A 25,857-nucleotide genomic window follows, 5' to 3' on the forward strand; every position below is an offset into this window, starting at 1 on the left:
AAAAAAAACAGATTTATTTAATTATGTATATAAGAACTGGAGTACAGGCCAGAGGTGGAGGGGGTGAGAGAATTTGCCAGAGACAGAATGGGGAGCTGAACAGGCAGATCTACTGAAATACACTGCTGAGGGGAGTAGTGAGTGAGACAAGAGAGGTCTGCTACACCATGTGAGTCACCTCCCTGGCAGAGGAACTAACTCCTTCTGCAGGGGCTGTAGATAGCTTCATAGTGCAGCACTTTAATCCCTTGAGCCATCATGGAGGACCGAGAGGACTCTTTAACATTTAAATTTATTATAATTGATGAAGAAGGTGGCTCAGGACTGAATGTTTCTGTGTATATATATAACCTTGAATGCCAGTGAACAGAAGTGTGGTACCCTAAGAATACTGAGCTGCCGTTTCCTTCTTACAGGTGAAGTAGGAAGATTGATTGGCACAAAATCTCGCAATCAATCATGAGATGAACTAAGAAATGTATTTGGCATTCTTGCCTTTCAGCACCATTAAAAAACCACTTTTATAGGCTGCCTCCTATGCCTGGCAGGAAATGGCATGGAGCAGAGTTTCAGTTCTGCATGAGACAGCAGGAAGATAGCCGAGAAAATATTAGGGCTATATAAAAACTGTATGGAAGACAGATAAAATTCAAGCTTTTGTCAACAGATAAATCTTCTTGACCAAACTCCCGCAAATATTTTAAAATACAGGACAAAGGATGAAGATCCCATGGGAACCCAGGTGCCATGTGAAAAGCCTTTCAGCCAAATGAAAACATAAATGACTATACCATGATTGGACATTAAGAAAACACACCAGGGACCAGAGGCTTAATTCAAGAAAGTGAATTTGTAAAATAGCCCTGAAGGGACAAAGATGTATTATTTCCTATAAATTATTTGCCCTAGATACAAATAAAGAAAATAGTGAAACACAGGAGCTATTTGAAGCCTAATTAATTCATGGAAGTATCTCTTTTCCCAGTCTCTGATTGCTTGACCAGAAATGTAAGCTTATAAATCAAATGAGAAAATGGAAATATAGTAGGACATCATACACTATCAAGTCAGACCTGGGAGCTAATACTAATTTAACTAGTAGTAGTTGGTTGCATAGTATAAATTAGTTCTCCTTGTTAAACTCTCAGTTTCCTCATTTGTAAAGCAGGGTTAATAATATATGCTTCACAGAACTGTTTTAACAATTAAACAATGTATTCAAGAATGTTCCTATAGTGGGTACCCAGTACACAGATAAATACATAAACTATTTTTACATCATAAATTTTATGATATATATTCTACAGAATAGCTAAAAGACAGAAAAAAGCTAAAAGGGTAGCTATACTATAAGAATTTACATTATTATTTTAGGACCAGGTTAGATTTACAAAAAAAATTATATGTTGTTCTGAATATAGACTTTCGGTTGCATTCAGCCAAGTGCTCCTACTTGTATCAAAGAATTAGAACTTCCTTCTTCCTAAGACAAGTCTGTATCCACCTGTTTTTCCTTGAACTTGCTGGCATTTCTAAACCCTGGACCTCCAAACTCCACATCCTTGTTGGCAATCTGCCTCAGGGATAGCCAATCATACTTTCACGATCCCTGCTCCAAACTCCCATCTCTGGTTCTCTCTGCCTGTGTTCCTCATCATCCCTGTCTTCCTCTTCTGAGTACAATTCTTTCACAGTGCCTGACATAGGGCCCTCCATAACTTCTTTTGCTACAGTCTAATCTTTTGGACTATTATGGTTCTATTGTTTGATACTGAGAGAACAGAGTGAACAGTGATGCTGAATGAACCAGTTGGGGTGAAAACCAAAGTCAACCATATCTAATGTCTTGTCAACAGAGCATGTACTTCCCTCCAGTTCCCAGCACATTGTTGGGTATAAAGTTGGATGCTCAATAAATATTTGTTGGAAGGGATGAAGGTAGGAAGAAAGGAAGAAGGGAAGGGAAAGTAGGGGGTTTTAAAGGAACACAACCCCATTAATTAACGATAGACCATTTTTTATCCCTATTGATCTTAAATGTGTGTTCACCTATCTGTGTTAGCTCAATAAGCATGGCTGTGTAAGTTGCACTGGCTGTTGTAAGTTGCACACCGCTAGGCCAAGAAACAAAACTGACTGGCAGATGTGATGATATCAAAGCATATATTTTACAAGATCCAGCCAGAGGCTTTCTAAAATAATTGATGAATATGGAACTAGAATATGTAATTTTCCCCATAATTGGGTTCCATAAAAAACTCAGATTTGGGACTAGAATTACAGAAGCACACACTAATATACTAGCCACCACAGAGAAGAAAGATGTGAGAGAGAAGACAAGATCCAGTTCTAGCTGTTTTACTAGTTCTGAGTGGTACTGAGTATGCTGCTTAACCTTTCTCTGCTTCAGTTTTGTTACTTATAAAAATGGAGGGTTGGGCATAATTCTCTGTAAGGATTCCTTCTGATTAGATATTCTTTTTTTTTTCTGATTAGATATTTTGTTTGCAGGCCAACAGAAATAGCTTTCATCAGAATACTTTATTCAATATCTCAAAAGGTGAAAAATCCTTGAAGGGATTAAACAAGATGAATTATTGAACTTGGATATAAAAAGTTGGTAGTATTAAAGCATCCAAACATTTTAAAAAATAGCCAGTGCTTGGGGTCTCCCTGGTGGCGCAGTGGGTTAAATCACAGCACTAAGAAGCTACAGCCACTACAGCATGAGTTTGATTCCCGGCCAGGGAAGGTGACCCACATGGCGCAGCAGACGTCTCCTGATCCTCCCGCTGCTCCCCTCAGAAGTGTACTTCCTCAGCTGGCCTTTTCTGTACCCTACTGTCTCTGGTGAATCCTCTTGCCACCCCTGCACCTCTGGCCTGTACCCCAGTTCTCTATGCATAAATAAATCTTAAAAAAAAAAAATAGCCAGTGTTTTAAGAAGCACTCCATCCACAGTGGGGACTCCGTGTGTGTCATGTGAACAGAACCTCATGATTCCTATACTACATTTTCACTTCAATGACTTTTAAATTGAGTCTAACATTAATGTTGTGAATTCTATTATTAAAAGGTTTAAGTGTTAAATTGCTATTTTTTCTTACAAAACAGGGAGGGGGGGAAAGGAAAGAGGGAGGAGACCTAGTGGACAATGGCAGAGAGCTGTGGGTGCCTGTGGGTGGTTGTAGTGCGGGGTCACGCATTTTATGCCATTGAATCACATAAAATGTTATAAGCCAATGTTAATTGGAAAAAAAAATTAGAAGAAAAGTATTAGAAGAAAAGATGGGCTAAATAATTGAGAGCTTGTGGATCTTAACAGAGCTGGTATATTCAAAATTATTAAATGGATTTCCTAAAATCAGAAAATCAGTCTTTGAAATTAAAGACTCACCAGCAGATTGTTTCAACAGCAAATTAGACAGATACAGCAGAAGAGAGTAAGTTAACTTAAAAACAGGTCAACAGAAGATATCCAAACTGAAACATAGAAATAAAAGAAATGGAAAAAAACCTAAATGAGTATAACAACATACATGTGGACTCACTATGCTCACTATGGAAAAAAAAAAGTCTCATTTATTCATAGCTGGAGAACCAGGAAGGGAAGAGAGAGAGGAAACAGGGCAGCGGTATATATGAAAAGAGAATAGCCAAGATATTTTGAAGGTTGATTAAAGCATCAACCCAGAAATCTAAGAAATTAAGCAGACCTCTCAAAGAAAAATGACCCATGACAACTCTTCGCATATTAACTTCAAGCACTAAAGGCCCACAACAGAAAGAAAAATAAGTTAATCATATCATTCCTCAAGTAAAAAGTCTCCAATAGTTTCCCACCTCTGAGCAAAAACAAAGGCCCTTAAATTGTGAGAAGCTACCATGCAAGCTGCAGTTCCCTGACCAGCACCTCTGCCCTTGCATATTCTGTTCCAGTTATGTTGTCCCCCTTTCTTTTCTGTGTAAAGCACATTGGCACTTCAGCACATTTATTATTAGTCTTGTCTGGAACTCACTTCATCTAGATATTGACATGCTTAAATCTCTCAATTCTTTGGTCAAGTCTTTCAGTGAGGTCTTCCCAGACCATTCCTACTTAAAACTGCTTTGACTTCTCCCAGCACTTTCTATTCTTGCTTCTCCACTTAAATTTTTGCCATAGCACCTGTCACTCATGATAGTCTCATATATATGTTTATTATCTGTATGCCACTAGATGGAAATGTGCAATTCTCTGTCATGTTGACTGCTGTACTTCCAGTGCCTGGAGCAGTACCTGGCACATGCAGGCAGAAAATATTTGTGGGATAATTGCATGTTAAGTAAGCTTTGCTGCACTTTGTAATACTACTGTGACAGTAAAGGCACAAAATTACTAACTCATTATTACAAAGCTAAAGATTTTAACTTATTTTCCAGTGGTGGCAACAGTTCTGTTATGGGACAATTAGTCTACCATATTCAAAAGCAATCTGGAAGTCTAAATTATGACAATTAACCTGATATACTATTAGAGAGTCACTCAGACACTATCAGGAAATTCACTAGATGTATAATATAATGTTTAAACAAGCCACCTTGTATTTATAAATTTATTTAAAATGAAGAGATTAGAAAATAGGTAAGCTATGGAAACAACCCAAATGCCCAAAAATATATGACTGGGTCAAGAAAATGTGGTGTATACAAAATGGAATATTACTCAGCAATCAAAAAGATAAACTCATGCCATTTGTAGCAACATGGAGATGGAGATGGAAGGGATCATGCTTAGTGAAATTATCCAGGAAGAAAAAAGGAAAATACCGAATGGTTTCTCTTGTAGGAGGAATGCAGGAGACCCACATAAGGGATGGGGGAGGGAAGTAATTATAACAAAGTAAAAACCAAAATCAACAGGCAACTATAAACCAGACACATCCTTCGGGCAGACGGAAGAAACTGGATCAAAACAGGGGTGTAAAGTGCACAAGGGACTGTAGTGATGATACACAGATGAATTGGTGGTAGGCATTTCTTAGGGACCATACACAAGATGACAAAACATACATTGTACAAAAATGAAGAATGATGTAAAAAATATATAAAATTTAAAAAAAAGAAAACTGACTAAACCAACAGAAGAATATAACAAAATATTTCAGTTAAGATATGTAAATGGATAATAAAATATGAACGAATGAGTTAAAAAAAAGAAAATGGAAAAGGATTTTCTACTTACTCATTTGACATAATTTTTTTGCTAGATGGTAGTCTTGACCCATTTCTGCTCTTAGGAACTGGAAAACAAAAAGAGGTGCAGGGGCAGTGAGAGGCTTCACCAGAGACAGAGTGGGGAGCAGAACAGGCTGACAGACAGAAATACACTGCTGAGGGGGGTAGAGGGTGGGTCGGGAGTGGTCTGCTGTGCCATATGGATCAGCTCCCTGGCTGGCCAGGGATCAAACTCCTGCTGCAGTGACTACCACTAGGGAGGACCTGGCCAAGGACTTTGATGAAAATTAACGTAAATCTTCAATGTTAAGATGAATACAGGTTCATAAAATGCTCTTATATTATTTGTGACATTCAGAATAGAAAGATAAACTTAACTAAACTCAAGACATAAATTCTGAAGAAATCCTAGGTCCCCCCCCCCAAAAAAAATCCAGCTGTAAAAGTCATTTTAAAGATAAGCTGGTAAGTTTGAATTTGTATAATAATAATATGTTTAAATTTCCTCAGATACAATATTTACTCTGAAAAAGGAACTTCTTCTGAGGAGACCTATATACTTAGAGATGAAATTTTGATGCTGCAATTTACTTCCAAATGTTTTTGTCAAATATATGTATTAAGAATGCAGTTATGTCTTATCTGTCAAGAGAGAGAAGGTATTATATATAATATGAAAATAAGCAACTTTATACTCTAAATTTTTATACAAAAATGAAAAGTGGATTATTTTTATAATTACACCTCAAAAAAGGAAGAAAAATAAAATGGCAACTTCAAACAGCTTAGTACAGACAGGTAAAGTCTTTGAATGTTCCATAATTTATGATTTAGCCATTCAGTCTTCTAACATTTAGACTAAATATTTTTTCTTCTTGTTAAAAGCAACTTAATTATTAAGTTTTAAAATTCCCTACATATACTTTATTTATTATTATTATTTTTTAAGATTTATTTATTTGGGCCCTCCCTGGTGGTGCAATGGGTTAGGACGCAGCACTGCAAGCTGGCTGCAGCTGCTTCAGTGCAAGTTCCATCCCAGGCCCCTGAGGTGACCCAAAGGAGACCCCACAGCAGACCTCTCCTGGCCTGCCCCCTGCTCCCCTCAGCAGTGTACTTTATCAATTTGCCTGTTCTGCTCCCCACTGTCTCTGGTGAATCCTCTCACACCTCTGGCCTGTATCCCAGTTCTGTATGCATAAATAAATAAATAAAATAAAAATAAAAATATTTATTTATGCATGCATGCAAGAGCTGGGGTACAGGCCAGAGGTGTGGGGTTACAGCATTCACCAGAGACAGAGTGGGGAACAGAACAGGCAGATGAACAGAAATACACTGTTGAGGGGAGCAGTGGGCAGGTCAGGAGAGGTCTGCTGCACCATGTGGGACACTTCCTTGGCCTGGGGTTAAGCCTGTGCACTGCACTGGCTGCTGACAGCCCCATATCACTGTGTTCTAACGCATGGTACCACCAGGGAGAGCCCTATGCTTTATTCTAAGAGAAAAATATAGTAAATGTCTGATTTCCTGTATGATTCCAAAGCTAGCATTCTCATTGAGTCAAATGAAGCAAGCACAATAGCATTTGCTTTGTGCTAGACATCTAAGCGGAGCTTTTAGACATGATGCAGTAATAGACACCAGATTTACTATCCCACCTTAACCAAAAAACTGGATATATGAAACATCAGTTTTTGACAATGATCTCTGAGAGAAGGGAAACAAGTGGGTCCAATGATCACCTCAGCTTACTGCTTGTGGGTTCTTTCTGGGTGCTAATCCACGGATGATCTAGAGTTGAAATAACAGTTTGGAGTTGAGAGGTCAATATGGCTCAAATTTTCAATATAGGCATGAACTTCACAAAAAAAGCAAGAGAGAGAACAATCTGCAGCAGTGTCTGAACTTTTAGTGGGCACTGATCTGCAAATGAGTATGAAGAAACAGAGGCAGGAGATCACTAGAATGATGTAGAACAAACATGGATCTCACATAGGGCTGAGAAGTGCTGATGCTCCCTCCAACAAGAGTAGAAGGTCTTCTTAATACACAGGACACCTGGAAAGAGTCCTCATGAGGGTCTTGCCTTGGCAAAATGTCTACACTCCAAAGGCAGCCTTAGATTTTCTCTCAAGACTTACAGCAAGAGGCCCCCAAACAGAAATCTGCCTCCAAGTAATTTAACTGTGTGTTCTAGATAAAAATTAAAGCAATGTTTAAAGGAAAATTGCCAAAGTTTATATCCAAGAAGATTAAAATTTATGATTTTTGGGAGTCAGTAAAAAAGGACCAGGCAAGCAAACAAGCAAGAAATAGGACTCGGGAGAAAACGAAATCAACTAGAATTATTCCAAAATTGACAAAAACAAATAGTATAGCAAGCAAGAATGTTAAAATATAACTATCAGATATAATAAATAAGCATTTAATATTTATCGTGCTCTGAAAAGTAAGGGTAAATATTAATATGATAAGGACTAAAATGGTAGCATAGATAATTAAATAAAAATTCTAGATAGAGCCCTCACTGGGGGTGTAACAGGTGCACAGCACTATGAAGCTATCTGCAGCCACGCAACAAAGCATGAGGTCAATTTCTGGCCAGGAAGCTGACCCACATGGTGTGGCAGGCCTTTCCTGTCTCACCACCTGCTCCCCTCAGCAGTGTATTTCTTTCAATCTGCCTGTTTTGCCCCCTACTCTGTCTCTGGTGAACCCTCTCACCTCCCACATCTCTGGACTGTACCCCAGTTCTTATATGCATAAATAAATAGATCTTTAAAAAATTCTAGAGATTATAAATAGAATACCTGAAATGAAAAAATATAAAGAGAAGATGGGAATAACAGCATATTATAACTGCAAAGAAAAAATCGGACACTTGAAGACAGCAACTGAAATTTCTGAAATGATGATAAACAACTGGGTAGAGAAGATGTGATATAACATATACAGTGGAATGCTACTTAGCTATAAAAGACATGAAAACTTCCCAGTTGCAAAAAAATGGAGGGACTTCAAGGGAATTATGCCAAATAAGTCAGAAGGCAAATACTGAGTGACCTCACGTACACGTGGAGTATAGGTGAACAAAGCAAATGCAAAGACTAGACAATGTACACAATACCTTGACAACAGAACTGAGGTCATCAGTGAAGGAGGTAGTTGGTGACAGCAAGAGTGGCTGGGATCCAATGGATGGCACTGGGTTTTATTATTATTTGATAAAATTTTAAAAATAAGGTATATAGAGAAAACAGGGAAAAAGAGAACATCACTGACTTCTGGGACAATATTGGGTGGTCTAACAAATGAGTAGTTCATTGAGCCCAAATGAAGGAGAGAGGGGGAAGAGGTCAAAAAATATTATTTGAAGAATTAATAACTGAAAAATTTCCAAACCTGATGAGAACTATAAACTCATAGATCTAAGAATCTTAATAAATAGAAGAAACATGAAGAAAACCACATCAAGGCACATCATAAGCATATTGCCAAAAATAATAACACAGATGAAAAAAACTTCAAGAGATAAAAAAGATACTTTAAATATAGAGAATAAAGATAGCAGTAGCCAGCTTTTCTGAAACTTTGCTAACTATTAGTTTAACAGAGCAACTTTTCAAAGTACTGAACTTTAAAAATTAAGGTGAAACAAAGACTTTTTCAGATAAATAAAAGCTGAGAGTCTTCACTGCCAACAGAACCTCATTAGGTAAATAAACAAGAGCAGAGGATATCTCTATGGATGTAGAGCTATTAAGAACACCAGGTATAGCTTCAAGAAAATACAGTTTTTCAATTAAATTATTTAAAAGATAAGCAACCATTATTTACAATTGGAAAGACATGGAAACAACCCAAATGCCCAAAAGTAGGTGACTGGATTTAAAAGTGTGGCACATATACACAATGGAATATCACTCAGCAACAACAACAAAAAATAAACATGCCTTTTGCAGCAACATAGATGGAGCTGGAAAAGATCATGCTTAGTGAAATAAGCCAGAAAGAAAAGGAAAAATACCAGATGGTTTCACTCATAGCAAGAGTATAAAGGACCAGGTGACAAAATAATAATAATGAACAACTATATATCAGAGACATTTTACGGGGGTGGAGTGGGGTAAAAAATGGTGTGTAGCGGAGGAGGGAAGTGCACTGGAATATGGTGATAGTGATGGGTGAACTAGTGATGGGAAGCCCACAGGGATTACAACACAGGGAAAAAGGCATAAAATGATGTGAAAAAAAGATAAACAACCATTTAAAACAAAAGTAATGACAATGCATTGCAAGGCTTATAAAATACGTAGAAGTAAAATGTATGACCATAGCAATACAGAAGAGAGGAAGGGGGAAATGGAAGTGTCCTATAAATGTAAAAACTGTTATGAGTCCCTACAATATATATAAAGTTGCATAATATTAGTGAAAGGGAGACTGATACCACAGTGAGGAAAATTGTTCACAAATACTTTTACTAGCATATATTCACTTTGTTACAAGTTTTATTACATGAATATGTGCTGTTAGTTCTCAAGGGTTAGGTCATGCCTTCCATATTCATGTCTAAACATCCCCAGTACCTTTCTAGTATGAAGAAAGCATTCCTTAAAGCAGTCATTAAAGAGTTTTATACAAAAACATCCCTTTTTCCTGCACCTACCTTATCAAAATATTGAATACTGTTTTCGCTCCTAACCATAAGAGTGTAAGGGAGGCAGGTAGTCACATTAAGTACCTGTATACCATTTTTCTTAATCTTCAAGGCTCTATGCTATTGAGGTATTTCAGTATTTTCCAGTTTCTAAAATTAATAACACAATTTAAACTTACTTCTGCCATGAGCTCTAATGGGGCATGAGTATCCTTATTAGGACTACTGTATTCATCATTTTCTTCCTCATTGCTATCATCTTCACCATCGTCATCTGTTGATTCAGACAACTTGTCATCAATATCTCGAAGGCAGTATTCAATCTTTTTCTCTTGCTCTACAATGACTGCATCTTTGCCCACTTTACCTTAAAAAGAATATGCATAATTTAATCAATAAATTTTGAAAGGTTCAAAATATTTTAAATGGTTACTCCTAAATTGCAATGTAACAAGTAAACATGTTTACTATGTGACTTTCTGTTTTGGAGCTGTTTTGTTCATGACTGCAGAGTATTGCAAAAAAAAAAAAAAAACACTTCTGATTTCCGTTTCCAACAAGGATAATAAAACTGCCAAGTGAAAGTGGAAAACAAATAAACATTCAGCTGATGTTCATGTTATTTAGTACTTGAGATTTTTAAAGAATGAAAATAGTTTTGTTGATAAAGAATAATTTAAAGAAAAAAGAAATTAATGCCAATCTATTTCCAGAAGTATATTTCTTAAATTGTTCATAACTAAATAAAGAGTTTGGAGAGTAAAAGGCAGAGTAAATCCTTGAATACTTGAGAATAGTTCTCTATCTCAACACACACACTCATTCACACTCTCACAAACACAGTCACATGCAGACAATGAGGAAGATGAGAAGTATTCTACATATAGCTGAGGCTACTTAAAATTTTAAATGATTTTTTCCTAATTCAAATCACAGTATCTATGACCAACCTTAGATAACTGAAAAAGAAAAAGCAAGTGCTACTAACGACCCAGTATGCCCAGTGCTACACTGGGCCCAGAAACACAAGTACCTCAAGGGATTTGCTCATACTCTCGGTGGGGAGTCAGAAACACAATGAATTATTACAATTATTAGGGTGATAAAGATGTGTACTAGATAAATGGATTAATAAATGAGAGTCCCATCCAGGTCTGGGAAGTAGTCACAATAGTCCATTGTGAGTGAGGAGGGGAAGCTTGAGTCAATGCAAAGAAAGAGAAATATGTGAGAATTACAAGCACTGTAATGGTGCCTAAGAGTTGGGGGAGGTTGAGGATAAAATGATGACAGACGTGGCTGGAGAAGTAGGTAGGAGATATCCAGGTAACTGAAAGTATTGTGGGTCAGTAATCCCGGAGTCAGGGCTTCATCCTAAGAATGAAGGGGCTAATGAAAGATTTAAGGTGAGGAAACAATTGTGATCAATTTTTTAAAATTTGTGTGTGTGTGTGCAGAACTGAGGTGTAGACCTGTGGTGCAGGTGGTGAGAGGATTCACCAGGCACAGAGTGGGGAGCAGAACAGGTGGATGTACTAAAATACACTGCTAAGGGGAGCAGCTGGCAAAACAGAAGAGGTCTGCTGTGCCATGTGTGAGTTAGTTCCCATGACCAGAGATTGAAACTCAGGCATTAGCAGTGACAGCAATGATAGTGCTGAGACTTACCCTAAGCTACCAGGGAGGCCCCAGTTTTGGTAGTTATAAAAAAACACTTGTATGTCATGTTGGAAAGTGAACTTGAGGGTGGGACCAAAAGTCTAGGTGAGAGAGAAAAAGATGATCAATTCAAGACACTGGTAAAATATGGAGAGGAAGGGGTAGATCAGAGAAATATTTTAAGAGGTAAAAATCTCCAAAATACATTATTGGGCCTATTTTTCTAAATTTCAGTAATTCTCATATTACTTTCAGCCATTTTGCCATATCTGAGTGTCACTCAGACTATTATTTTTTTCTCAAATTTTATTAATGTGACAACTATTTATATAACTATATAATTTTGGGTGTACAACTTCACAAATTTTGTCAAGTTCTAAATATTATCACTCATGAAACTGATGGAATAGAAATAAAAGTAACAATAGTCCCAACAAATTAAATGTCATTACTCTGAAGACTACATATATTAACTTATTTAATTCAATGAGGTTTGCACTATTTTTATTCCCACACAGATGAAAACTGAAGTTACAGCTCAATTTCACATCACTAATTAAGTATTAGATTTCAGAGGCAGGGATCTAATTTCTGACCATAAGTCCATATTTTTGACCAAGTTCTATCTTATTTTTTTCTAACATACATAAAAATCTACTATCAATTTTTAAGAAGTTTACTATTCTCTTACAATTATCTATATGGGAAGCACTATTAAGTGAGTTTGCCAAATCCTTTAGCTTGATACAAGTCTTTCACAGTTTTCACTCAACTTATTTTACAACCAACACGGTCTTGCGAGATTTTGAGTGACTATAAAGTCTTGTGCAAGCCTTCTTTGAAGTGTCGCATGACTTACTTTAGGTAGTGTAGACACACTTGTCTGAGAAAGAAAGCAGAAAGAAATCGAGGAGAACTCAGAAGAAGACAATGTTAAGAAAACGCAGGTCCAAATCAGACAAAACTGATAAAATAGAACTCTAAACAAAAGGAACTACCCTGAAAAAGGATACTAAGTCCTTCCAAGAGTAAGACACTGAGCTATTCAGGGCATCTACCTGCTTCTCTTTCATTGACAGTCTCCATCGACTCACAACCACCCTGATCTTCCAGTTCCCCAGCCTACTCACTGACTCATCACAATGATGTCACAGGGAAAGGTCACAATAGGGAGTTAGGTCTTTATGTGATGTCACAGGAACTTTCTCATTCAATTCCCAAACTCTCAGTCATCATTCTGATAGAGGCTCCCTGATCCTTGGGTTGCAGGGATTCTTCTCAGGTGCCATTTAATTAGATCGCACCACCCATCACCATCTATCCTAGCTTTATGTTTGCCCATTATTGTTTATTTATTTATTTTTAAAGATTTATTTATTTGAACATACAGACCTGGGGTACAGGCCAGAGGCTCAGGGGTGGTGAGAGGCTTCCCAGAGACAGAGTGGGGAGCAGATGAAGTACACTGCTGAGGGGAGCAGCGGGCGGGTCAGGAGAGGTCTGCCACACCATGTGGTCACCTCCGGGGCAGGCGGGAATCGAACTCATGTGGAAGTGGCTTTAGCATCTCAGTGCTGTGCTTTAACCCACTGCGCTACCAGGAAGGGCCCTGTTCATTTATTTTTAATAACTCTCTTTCCCACTAAAATGTGGGTTGCATAAGGGTAAAGACCTTACCTATTGGGCAGCTATTGGATTCACAGCTTTTAGAATAGTACCTGATCCTCAATAAAGTAATGTGGAATGAATAAAACTTCCTCATGCTTTTGCAGGTATCCTAAAATGTAATATCCAATATTTTTTTAATATGATGTGTACCCATACCTGGCTGCCTATCAGAATCATTTGGTAGACAAATTTGTACATTACTGATTACCATGACTCACCCAGACCTATGGGGTTATCCATAAACCAGAGGTCATGGAGAAGGAGGGGTGAAATAGAAGTGACAGTTATTCAAATAAAGGCTATTACCTGTGCTTTCTTTTAAAAAGGAAGATAACCAAGGCTTAGACTGCAGATTTGCTTCTGTATTTTTACTTTCAATACTCTTCAAAGATACTCTACTTTCAAGGATTTTATTTTCAACATTTTTTGAAGAGTCTTCTTTCCTAAATGTGAAAGTAAATAATGAAAAAATAATTTCCTAGATCACAATTCTGTTGAAGGTTTTCTATGGGTTCACATATACACACATACTTAATGTAAATACAATATAAATACCAACAATAACCTAAATAGCTGAAATGCAGTATTTTCTTTTTAAAGTGTTAAAAATAATTTTTACTGATGATAAAATTCTATTTCTACCTGGCATTTGTCACTACATATTGATCATAGACTCTCTTTAAGAGTTCTTTAACCTAGAACATCTAAGCAATAAGTTATCTAAATGTCTTTGGCACATCAATGTGATGTAATAGAATAAAATGATATAAGGGATAGTTGAGTTTTTTTCCTCTTAAGTTTCAACTCAATTATTGCCATTACTAAATGATGCACTTGTGGAGAAAGTCCTTACTAACACTTAGTCATACTATAAAGTATCCTATTTTTTAATCAAGCAGATGAAATAAAAATGGGTTAAATTTTCAACTTTTGTCTGGAGCCTCTTATCAGTAAATAATGCATCAAGATAGAGAATCTTGTGTGTGGTATATCTGTTTACAAAGACAGGCACACTTGCTAGTAGAAAAATAAACCCAACTCTATTTTTCATGGTCTTAAGAATCTTTTACTGTGTCTTTTTTACCATGTTTTAAAAAATCAGTTTCTAGTTTACATGGAGAGATATGAAGAGATGTAATATTATTTCCCCCAGAGGTATGAAGCTACGTTTTTACTCCCTTGAAATGTGAATCTAACACACTCAATGCCTGAAAATATTTGCAAGCCCAAATTTCTACCAGAATGAATAACTTTTTCAGAAGTTTATATTTTTAAACTTTGTTTTTAGAATGATTTATATTTGTCAAATACGGGCCTAAAAACAAAATTAATTAAAACTTACATTTCTGAGAACGTCTTAGCTACATTTAGAGAGACTTGTGTTGATGAATTATGAAGTCTGCTTGTAAATCTTGGTTTGTGTCCAAAGAGATATTTACTTAAAGTGTAAAAATGGGAATAAAAAAGCTTGTCATTTATTTTAGAAAAGACAAAACATGACTACAGAATAAGCTACTGATACAACTTTTTTCATTCTCGAAGAGCTGATTGTTATGAATTTGCTTCAGTCATTTTCGCCTCACACCTTTAAGCATGCTCAATGCTTGATCAAAAAAATCCGAAGATTTTTTGATCAAAGGTCCAAGATCTATAAAACCTTATCTAACATTAAAGATATATTTTTATTTTCACTACTGAAAAGTTTGTTAATTAGGTGTGTTTACTGGACAGACAAAATCTTTCACATTTGGGATACAGAAGAGAAAAAAATGATAAATGTGGGTTTTGTGTACCCAGAAATTTGAAACTCTTATTTAGAAATGCCATACACTCCTTGCGGATTGAGATAAAAACAAACAAACAAACAAAACAACAACAACAACAACAAAATGAGTGTGAAAGAAAACCTAACCTTTTGGCAAATTCCACCTGTCAGATTGTTTGTGCAGCCAGTGGATGATAGAGAATAAAACATAAGATGATTCATCAACTTTGCAGGCTGAAACACTACTTCCCAAGCAAAGATACCCTATGGTTTTCTTTTTCTCCTTGATTCCACCTCCCTCCCACACCCAGGACTTGTCCTGTTTCCTTTAACTCTAGGTACTAAAGTAGAAGTCACAGAGCTATGAAACCTACCAGCCATGCTTACACCTCCTGCTCCCTCATTCAAACAACAACCAAACCAAACCAAACCAAATCTAAGCCCGTCTACGTCAGCAACCTGAAGGGAATATGCCCTTGCAAAAAGTATTTTGATAAGCAGATTGCAATTAGTAAAGAGATCAAGTAGTCATACTGCATTTCTCTTTTGCCCAGGCTGCATTTAAATTATCCCTTGAGTCAATGGCACTACCACCCTGAATGCAGAACTCCTCTGAATCATCTCCTAGGCTAACTTACTCAGGATGTGGGTTGCCCCTTGCTAGTTCCAATGCTGCTTATCTTTGTCTATCAACATAGGGGTTCATAGCACAGTGGTAATTTACTCACCTTTAAAAAAATTATTTTTATTTATTTATGCATAAAATAATTGGGGAGCAGGACAGGTGGATCTACTGAGATAGACTGTTGAGGATGCAGTGGGTGAGACAGTAGAGGTCTGCTGCACAATGTGGGTCAGCTCCCTGGCTGGGGATCCAACTCATGCCACAGTGACTGGGGAAAGCTTTATAGTGCTGAGACTTGAACTCCTGTGCCACCAGGGAGGCCCCTGTTTACTTTCATTAATGACTTACTGCTACCTCTCATTATTATTATTGAAAGTTATATCAAAATTTTCTTAGACTTTTAAATTTAAATATATTTCAACCATGTGACAGGATACATGCACACATTTACATCTAGACTATTATACTTAATGGGTTTTTTTTTCTCCTTGTTTATAATATTTCATAGATTCTTTGTCATTGATCGGTTATATATTATTTTCTCTTCAATGTAAAATGTATTTAATATATAATTCACAACAAAAGCTAAAAATCTAAACTGAAACTGAACTATGATATTTTAATGTCAATTTTGTCAAATATTTTGGGTATTTTCCTTACTTAGTAGTAATGATTTATCTCATAGTAAATAATTTTAAAGTAAATATTCAGTTAAAGAGATATTCTGAAAGACATGAGCAAGTATTAAAGGGAAATAGGAATGGACAATAAAATTATAACTAAAATTCAGAACACTTGTTTAAGCATTTAAAAAGGAGAAGTGCATATTATCTTTACCTCTACATTTTCATCAAAATCCATTTTTCATTTTAAATGTGCTTTTATCTAAGTAACAATTGCTTTGACTCAAGCAAAAGCTAAAGTGCCAATCCATGCTTTTCTGGCCTTTCAAATTTAATTGGGAGACAAATGATTACATTATCTAGTTTAATTGCTTAAAAGGCATGGGATGGATCTGTCACAAAACCCAGACATCATCTTACCCTGACATTGCTTCATTTGGTTCAATCATCATTTTTTTCCTGAAAGAGAAGGAAAAAGCTCAGCATACTATCAGTACTGATGTTCCTAATAGAAACTCCGGCCTGGCAAATATCTAGGCATTTTTTGAACGACAGACAAGATAACAAGTGTTTCAACCACACTAAACTATTCCAGTATATTCCATTAGAATATCTTCTTCATATTTAAGATAAAATGATAGTCAAACATTCTTTTTAAGTAATGAATTATTTACTCTTTCTATCAAGCACTAGCAATCTGAAGTTCTGTTATTATTTTTGTGCCTCAAAGAGAGGTGGAAATTAAAAACCAGCATTATCATTGTTATTTTAGTTTTCAGTATTTGAAATAATTTATTGCCTTATAAATATATATATATTATCTAGGCTAAAATGTAATTTTATTCTAAAGACAACTATTCAAAAGTGATATTGACAGATTGGCATACCAGAATCAAAGTACCCTAAAATGTAATTTCTATATGATTACCTTTTCAGCATATATCTGGTTAAGATAATTTCTGCAAAATGGAAAAGATTTATTTCTTAAGTCTTTAAACACATAAATTAGAACACAAATAAAAATAATACAAAACTCAGTTGGGTACTATGCATTTTGTTTTTGTATTTAGTAGCAGTGTTTTCATACTAAGTGAAAAAAATCTTACTCTTCTAGATTATGAAATTGGATTTTTAAGTCTAGAGAAATCTACCCTTCTTATTCTCCCCATTTCATACAGGAGTCTGCATGAAAAGAGGAATAGGAACAATTTTGCTGTTAGAAAAATAATGTATTAAATAAACCTTTAGTTCTGTTACTTTTTGGTTTTACATAATTGGACTCTAGATCTAGATCAAAATACAAACAATAGCAAGTTAAGAATTTCTTCTTCCTGAGCTGACCTTAATATCATAAACTTAGCTTGGCTCATGTTTGACACTGCTTTTCTACCCTAGTTCAACAAAATAAAATACTATGTAAATCAAACCATCTGCCACATTCCAGTTCATCCATGTAATGAAAAGTACTTTTATACAGAATATAAAAGCCAGAATAAGAAGTTTTTCCAAGTGTCAAAACACAGCATCTTTATGAATATTATTATACCAAATACATTTCCTTACGTGTTTATTAATACTTACAAGTTATGTTTCCTCTATGAATTTTTACTTATGTTATCTTCTATAGATTCTCCTGTAATTTAGTTAATAAATTTGGATACATTTCAGTCTAGTCACAAAAAGAAAAAAAACTCGAGGCTTTTTATGTATGAGCTAGGCCATACTTGATTTTTCATAAGAATTCACCTGCCTTCCCCTCCACCAACACTTGTCCCCATATCCCAAGTCAGACTTGAAAAATTAGTATTTTTACATACCTTGGAGTTTTTGGAACACAACATTCAGGAATAAAACTGGACAATAAAAGAGAAACTTCATTATTTTGTATGAAGTTTGTGCTGAAATGTTTCCCTCACACTGATTTGCACCCTGAAAAGGGCAGTGGTACATAAACATTTTCCTTAGGCTCTGCTTTCTGGGAAACCCTGACAAAGACAGACATTGGTATGTTATTATTTTGATTATTGCTCCGAGACACTCAGAACTAAGGTCTATCAGAAAAGCAAGACATGTGTTTTGAGAAACACAACTGTTGCAGACTAAAAGGAAAAAAAGGAAGGAAGTAGAAAAATGAAAAAGTTTACTACTTTTTCTCCAGGGCAGTAGAGTTTAAAAGCTGAAATAAGGCAATAATGAGCCAAATAAGGTCTTAGCAAACAGAGAGCTAAGGTGAACTCTCCTGAGAGGTCTTTTCACCCCACAGGCCCATGGTCTTGTGGGTACTCACATGTCCAGGTGGACATCGCCCCCTCTCCTTTCTAGGTCTGGGATCTTTGTGGATTGCTACATGCCCTCCTTTATCTGGATGAAACATCAGACAATTCTCCTCCCATTTTCATCTGGTAAAAGAAAATCCTAGGATGGGTACAACCTAGTCCTTGCCAGAAACCCAGGTTGTGCTAGATTTGCCTTTATCACTAGCCAGGGAATGTCTAATCTTTCTACAACAGAGTGTCTTGGGGGCTGGGTGCAGCACAGAGCAATACTCTGTAACACCTGAGTTAAGAGAGACTAAATTCACATTCCATTCTGCCACTTCCCAAGTGACCTGAAGTTAAGTTACTTTATTTCCTTAGGGCTTTTCTTTTATCTGTAAACCTGGAATCACAATGGTACCAACTTCAACAGTTTATAAAGTTTAAATAGGAAGAAAGTGTTTAACACAGGGCCTGGCACATAGGACTGACACTGTAGAATGACTTGATGTTTTATCTCAGGAAAGAACTACATGGATGTCTTATGGGGCTAATTGGGATTACTTAGGGAAACAGAAGGCTTTACTTTGTAATGGAGGTAAGTAGTCAAGCTCAGAGGACTTCTAATAAATTGATTTAAAAATCACCTCAGTCCCAAAGTAGTGATACTTGCTTAGAAAGATCACTGACTCCAGGGAAAGAGCTGGGTAATTTAGAACATAGGTAATTTAGAACATGAGTAATTTAGTAATTTAGAACATAGGTAAAGTTAAAGCAGTACCTTATATGCCAAAGAGAAGTCATTACATAGTAATATGCATTTTCCAAGTAACTATCAATGTACAAAAGAAATCTCTTGAAAGGGAATACTTTTAGAAAAGAAAATAATACTGGTTGACCCCAGAAAATATTGGGATGGGGTTTTCTACTTTATGTCCATATGTACTTCTTGAATGATGAATAGTATAAGTCTTACCCTATAAGAAATACAATTCAAACTGTGCAATATCATTTGCATCTCTGTTTATACATCTTCTAGACATCTCCGAAACATGAGAGTAGCCTTGTGATACAGTAACAGGGTAGTCCCCGAGGAAAGGGGAGGTTCCAGGTTCCCTGCTCCACCCAAAAGAGGATGGAGCTGAACAGGGAGGAGAGGAATCTGGAAAAAAGACTGAAGAGGAAGGAAGCAGAATGGAGAGCCAGAAGGAGACCTGAGGGAGGCACACAGAGCAGAGATATGTGAAGAAGTGGCTCTTGTTTCATTGTTCTGGACTGGGTAAAACAGATGTGGGTGAGACCCACAGGAAGGTTAATAATGGCAGCTTTATTTTTGATTTTGCTCTTTTCCTCTCATACTTATTTAGCCATTTCTGATCTTTTTCTATGGGTCCCCACATGGAGGTGCTTTAGACTTATGGCGGGCTTTCAGGCCTTGCTTTGGGCAAATCCCATTTGGGTTGACTTCAACCCCAAAATGATGGGTAACTTTGGATGTTTGATTTACAAACCATATTCTTTGCCTTTTCTGCATTGCACACTAATTGCATTAAAGTTTCCTTCCATTAAAGGTCTTAAATGTTTTGTCTTGATATGGTGGATGGCAGAATCTATTTAAAGTGGGCAGGTTTGGGGGTTCAGGGGTGCCCCTCTCCCTGCTCTGTAACAATACTCCAGTTCTCTTCTCCACTCCATGGTACCTGTTCAATTGGAGGTGCGGTACCCAGAAAGGAGGGTAGTAAGGGACACAGTAATTGGTGACAATGACAGTAGCTTAACAATGACAGTAGCTTAACAACATGTTTCATCAGCCCTTTGCATCTCTATCAAGTGCAGCCTTCAGCTTTGGAACATGCATATTCTTCTGATGTCTTTTATTATGGTTATAATGGGAACAATTGACACAAATTTTCAATTTTCATACAATATCCAATGTCTATCTAAAAGAAATATTTGTTTAGCATCTACTATGTATCAGATATACCTGTGATAAGCTCTGAGGATACAAGAGAAGCCCAGAATTTTTTAAGGGAAACAGGTACTACCGTCCTATCTATATGGGACAGATCAAGCTTTAAAATACTGTACTAAATGCTTCCCTCTGAAGGGCTACAATGTAATTTCCCATACTGCTCACACAGGATCAATCAAATTCTTCCTTTTCACCTCATGGGCTGGAGATAATCAAGAAAAATCAGCAGGAAGCAGAACTGGAAAGACAGAGGAAGAGAGAGGCAATCAACAGAGCTGTCCCTGGACAACGCTCCAATTCCAGGATCCAGCTTTGAGGTTGTTTCTGGGCCTCCTATATCCCCCTATGGACTGAAAGTATCTTTAGAATTTCATCTGCATAGATGTGCTTGTCAGAAGCTTTGCATGGCTCTCCTCTATCTTTTACTGCACCGACCTCTCAGAGTGTGGCTCTTGCTTTCTTAGCTATATTAGTTTAGACTCTTAGTTGCTATTTACAGAAATCACAATCAAATTAACTTAGGCAAAAAAGAAGAAGAAGAAGAAGCACCACCAGAATTTAAGAAAGTTGAATATCTAAGCTTTGTACAAGTCAATGCACAATGGATATAACAGTGTGGGAAAAGAAGGGGAGAGGGGTCTGTGTATGTGGAGAAGATAGGGGTGCAAATGAAAGGAATGGGAAGGAAGGAAAACAAAAACCAAAGGAAAAGAACCTTTAAATTAAGGCTTCACTGTCCAATTTGTTACCAGTAGCATCTGTAGTGACTGACCACTTTAAATGTGATTAGTTCGACTTCACTATTGCATATTGGATTATAAAGTCTAAGTAACAAAAAAATGGGAGTATATCACTTATCTTTTAAACAATTTTTCTTTTTTTCTAAAGATTTATTTATTTATGCATACCGAACTAGGATATAGGCCAGAGGTGTGTGTGTGTGGGGGGGGGGTGATTAGAGGACTCACCAGGGATTGAGTGGGGAGCAGAACAGATAGATGTATTGAAATACATTACTGAGGGGAGCAGGGGGCGGGCAAGACAGGGGAGGTCTGCAGGGCGGGGTACTGAACTTGTGCTGCAGTGGTTGTGGTAGCTTCATAGTGCTGTGCTTTAACCTGTTGTGCCACCAGGGAGGGCCCTGTACCACTTATTTTTTAATCACTCACACTTCCATTTCTTTAAGCAACTGTTCATTAACCAAAGCCCAAGAGGTCAAGTTGATTCAAAAAATTCCCACTTGAGGTTTCTTTTAAAATAATGGGAGACATTTTTTTCCCACTCCATCTATATAGTTATTTTATCATTTTATAAGCAACCTTGTATTCCAACAGACAAATAATGAATTAATAGCTAGCTAGCTACATGCTCAAGCCTTATAGCTATAGTGAGGGGAAAGATTAAGCACCACTCTCTGTTCTTGTGGGAAAACATACTGTTGCACTAATGTATTATATAACCTCACATATCAGTATTTAAAACTACATCCATTCCTAAGAATCTACCCAAAGGACACAAAAAAACTAATTTGCAAGGAAACCTGCACTCCTATGTTTATTGCAGCACTATTTACAATAGGTAAATGCCCCCAAACAGGTGAAGATTAAGAAGATGTGTTATATATACACAGTGGAATATTATGCATCAATTAAAAAAGATAAACTCACCCATTTTTCATCAACATGGATGGAGCTGGAGGGGATTATGCTCAGTGAAATAAGTTAAAAGGAAAAAGAAAAATATGAGATGGTCTCACTTATAGAAGGAATACAGGGGAACCAAGAAAGGGGGCGTGGGCCGGGGGGAAAAGACAATGGCAGGCAGTAATAAACCTGAACATTCAGCAGGCCAGGAGGAGGGGGAGGGGTGGGAAGAGCCCGAGAAAGTATGGTAACTTGGTGGTGGGAATTCTATGAGGGCTATAACCTGAGAGGAGAGAGCAAATTGTACAAAAATGAACAATGATATAAAATATATAGAAATAAATAGAAAAAAGTGACTAATACAAATTTTATATTTCCTACACAGAGCCCAGACTCTGGTATCAGATTGCCTATGTTCAAATCCCAGCAAATTGTGTGACTGAACCAGTTCCTTAACTTGTCTGTTTCACTTTCTTTATCTGTAAAGTGAGGATTAAAATGACACCTTAGAAGGCCCTCCCTGGTGGCGCTGTGGGTTGAAGCACAGCACTGAGAATCTAAGCTTCTGCATGAGTTTGACTCCCGCCTGCCCCGGAGGTGACCACATGGTGTGGCAGACCTCTCCTGGCCCACCCACTGCTCCCCTCAGCAGTGTACTTCGTCAATCTGCCTGTTCTGCTCCCCACTCTGTCTCTTGTGAAGCCTTTCACCGCCCCTGAGCCTCTGGCCTGTCCCCAGTTCTGTATGCACAAATAAATAAATCTTAAAAAAAAAAAAAAATGACACCTTAGAGTTACAATGACAATTTATATAAATAATTCATAATAGTAGTTTCTTAATCTCCCTATTACAATTATAAGTGCTCCTCCTATTACTTTTTATTACTACCGAGCACCTCGCAAGAACAGTGCTTGAAGGAAAATCAAAGGAAGCTTGTTTTAAGACTTGCACAATATTGAGGTTGGATGGGATAAATATGGGGCTGAAAGCACTGAGAATTTAGCTTAAGTGAGTTATGAGAGTAGGAATTCTGAAGTGGTATAGTGGAATCCCTACAACTGTGCTGGAATTCAGTTCTGGTAAGCTTGTAACTCTCAGAGAGCAATGCTCATGTTTTAGGGAGATTTAAAGAATTTTTTTTCTCGTAGAAAAAAGCTAACAAAGTCGATTTTGGTATTAAAACTATTTGGAATTTAGGAGAATGAAATAAATCAAAGGACATTTTCAGTCTTTTATTTTTCAGATTTATCTTTTAAAATCATCTTCCAAGGGTCTCTTGGGCATAAGAGCAGATCCATTCAATTTCCCTACGCCCTGGAGGTAGCCAAATGTTATATTCATAATTACGCCATGTGTTAGTGGCACAGGGTAATTTGAGTACTTGAGACCACAATATTTTGATTTTGCAAATCTCAAGTCAATTTTATCCTTTCACATAAGGTGAACGAGTGAACCTTAAAAGTGATCCGTTGTTGGGCCCTCCCTGGTGGCTTAACGGTTCTAAGTGCAGCACTAAGAAGCTCTTCGCAGACAGTGCAACAGGAATTCGATCCCGGGCCAGGTGGCTGACCCACCTGGTGTCGCAGACAGCAGACCGCTCCTGATCGCCCGCTGCTCCCCTCAGCAGTCTATTTCAGTACAGCTGCCTGCTCCGCTTCCCACTCTGCCTCTGTGAATCCTCTCACACCCCACACCTCTGGCCTGTACCCCAGTTTTGTATGCATAAATAAATAAATAAATCTTTTATAAAAAATGATGTTGTCTAGGCTCTCACACAAAAGGTGAAAACAAGCCCAAAAAATGACCTGTCCAAATTCTTCTGGAATGTTTATAACCCAGCAAGGAAAGTAATGACGTTTCAACTACACAAGTGCTCACCCCAGTTGGCTCAACGGCCACTGGCCATTGTTTGCAAAGCAAAGTAAAAGGGAGGAAAAATTCTTAGGAACTTTTTTTTTAAGGGGGAAGTGGTCAACGTTCTAAGCTGGTATTTACTGTTTTCTTTGTTTGTTTGGGAGGCGGGAAGAAGTGTCGTCGGACTTGCCGGTGCGAATAAGCAAGTCAAAGAACGGTGGAGCGGACACACCTGCCAGAACTGCCGGGCCGTCGCTCACACCCACTTACCCACAACTATCTTTCCACAGAGCCCGACAGCAGCAAGAGGCACAAATCCAGAGCGAAACTACCTCCAGGCGCGCGGACCCTACCTTCTCGCGCGCCGCCGGGGCAGCCCCTGAGCCCGAACCTGGGAGGGATAGAGAAGTTTGCGGTACGCGAGCCGGGTCTGGCGAGGCCGAAAGTGAGAACCGGGTCGGGCTGCACTCAGGAGTGGAGGGAGGACAGCCCAAGTCGCCGCAGCGCCCTTACCCACTAACTTGCGGCCTCTCGCGACGACCCACCGAGGAACAAACTCCGAAGACTCTCCCAGCTGGCGCCTCTCAGGGATTTCGCAACCACCAACTGGAGCCGCCGCGTCGCCATGGAGACCAGACAGCTCGTGGTTCCCGGGAGCCCGAGGGGCCGGAAGCGGGAAGGGGCGGAGCGAGGGCGAACTGGCTCCCCACGCCGCGGAGGGCGGGGAGAGGGCGGGCCGCGTCCTGACTGCTGAGACGGGCGCGGGATCCTGGGTGCCGAGACGCGCGAGCCTGGGACTGGCAGAGGGGATGGGCGCGAGCCGGTCGCGGGCGGAGCTGGCTCTCCTGGCCCAGCCGGGTGTGGGCCTCCGGAGTCCCACCCGCGAGACCGGGGAGCTCCAGCGGCGGGTTGAGTGCGTTCACTCTCCTAAGCAGGCTCTCTCGCGCACCGATTGCTCAGAGACCGGCAAAAGGAAGGCGGGTTGGACTTCTCGTCCATACCTGGTTCTGTTCTTGGCTGGAAGAGAAAAAAGGACGTGTGGCCGTGATAGTGTTTCAAACGTGTGGAATAAAAGGAGTGTTAAGTTGGGAGGGAGGGTGGCCCTAGCAGTTCTGTATGAACAAATGTGCCTCGTGGGATTTGTTCTCCTGCTTGAGGTTTTGGGATTCTTGGACTCCAGATTCCCTTCAAAGTGATTAGAACCAAAATCCCGCCTCCGCTAACAGCTGGGGCAAGTCCCGGGTTGTGAAATTGGCTTTGGCCCGAGGGAGGTTTTACAGCTTTAAGTAACAGCTTTGGTCACAAAGGAAGAGCGGGAACATTTTTATTATAAAACCTAGTCGTCCCTCTAGCTTGATTTCTAGGAAGAAATTGGTTCTTTTTCTCTACTTGGGATATGAGACGTCAGAAGGGTCGATTTGTTGCTAAGCAACGTGTTTTGAAACCGTTTGATGGAATAAAATCTGGATTCGAATTTCACGAAGTAACCACATGATGCGAGATACAATCGCTATTTAACTTTTGGAGTTAGGGGCCCTCAGTGAGTTAAGTACCATGATAGATGGTCGCGAGCTTCAAGTACATAAAGCTCGGACATGTGGAAGATTCCTAATAAATGGCATCTATTATTGTTATTATTACTGTTATTTTTATTATTACTGTTTTAAACTAGAACCAACTGGACCTCTTCAGGACCAAGAGTATAGAGATTCCACTCAGTGTCCTCAAGTGCGAAGTAGGCACAATATACACTCTTTGTTCTGATAAACTAAGAACCTGACACAGAACTTGTCACAATATAAATGATCAATAACTCTTAATTGTTACTTCTAAAATAATAATTTGTATGTGAACAAAAAAGTCCCTACTTTCAGGTTAGCTGTAAGGGTTAAACATCATTCTGCAGATTGCAA

The 25,857-nt window shown here is 38.2% G+C and overlaps 1 protein-coding gene across 1 annotated transcript in view; it reads right to left on the reverse strand.

The window, feature by feature from the left end:
• ERICH2 (glutamate-rich 2) overlaps positions 1-16,663 on the reverse strand; it is a 21,001-nt gene extending 4,338 nt beyond the window's left edge. Inside the window, exons 1-4 of the mRNA XM_012726229.1 lie at positions 16,641-16,663; positions 13,514-13,650; positions 10,060-10,247; positions 5,225-5,282 (exon numbers count right to left, since the gene is read on the reverse strand). Coding sequence (XP_012581683.1) covers positions 5,225-5,282; positions 10,060-10,247; positions 13,514-13,650; positions 16,641-16,648 — 391 coding nt within the window. The 5' untranslated portion in view covers positions 16,649-16,663. The remainder of the gene's footprint in view (positions 1-5,224; positions 5,283-10,059; positions 10,248-13,513; positions 13,651-16,640) is intronic.
• Between the last annotated feature and the right edge of the window lie 9,194 nt (positions 16,664-25,857).

Source organism: Condylura cristata, unplaced genomic scaffold (assembly GCF_000260355.1).
Source record: "Condylura cristata isolate star-nosed mole 26May11 unplaced genomic scaffold, ConCri1.0 scaffold00002, whole genome shotgun sequence".
Classification (NCBI taxonomy): domain Eukaryota; kingdom Metazoa; phylum Chordata; class Mammalia; order Eulipotyphla; family Talpidae; genus Condylura; species Condylura cristata.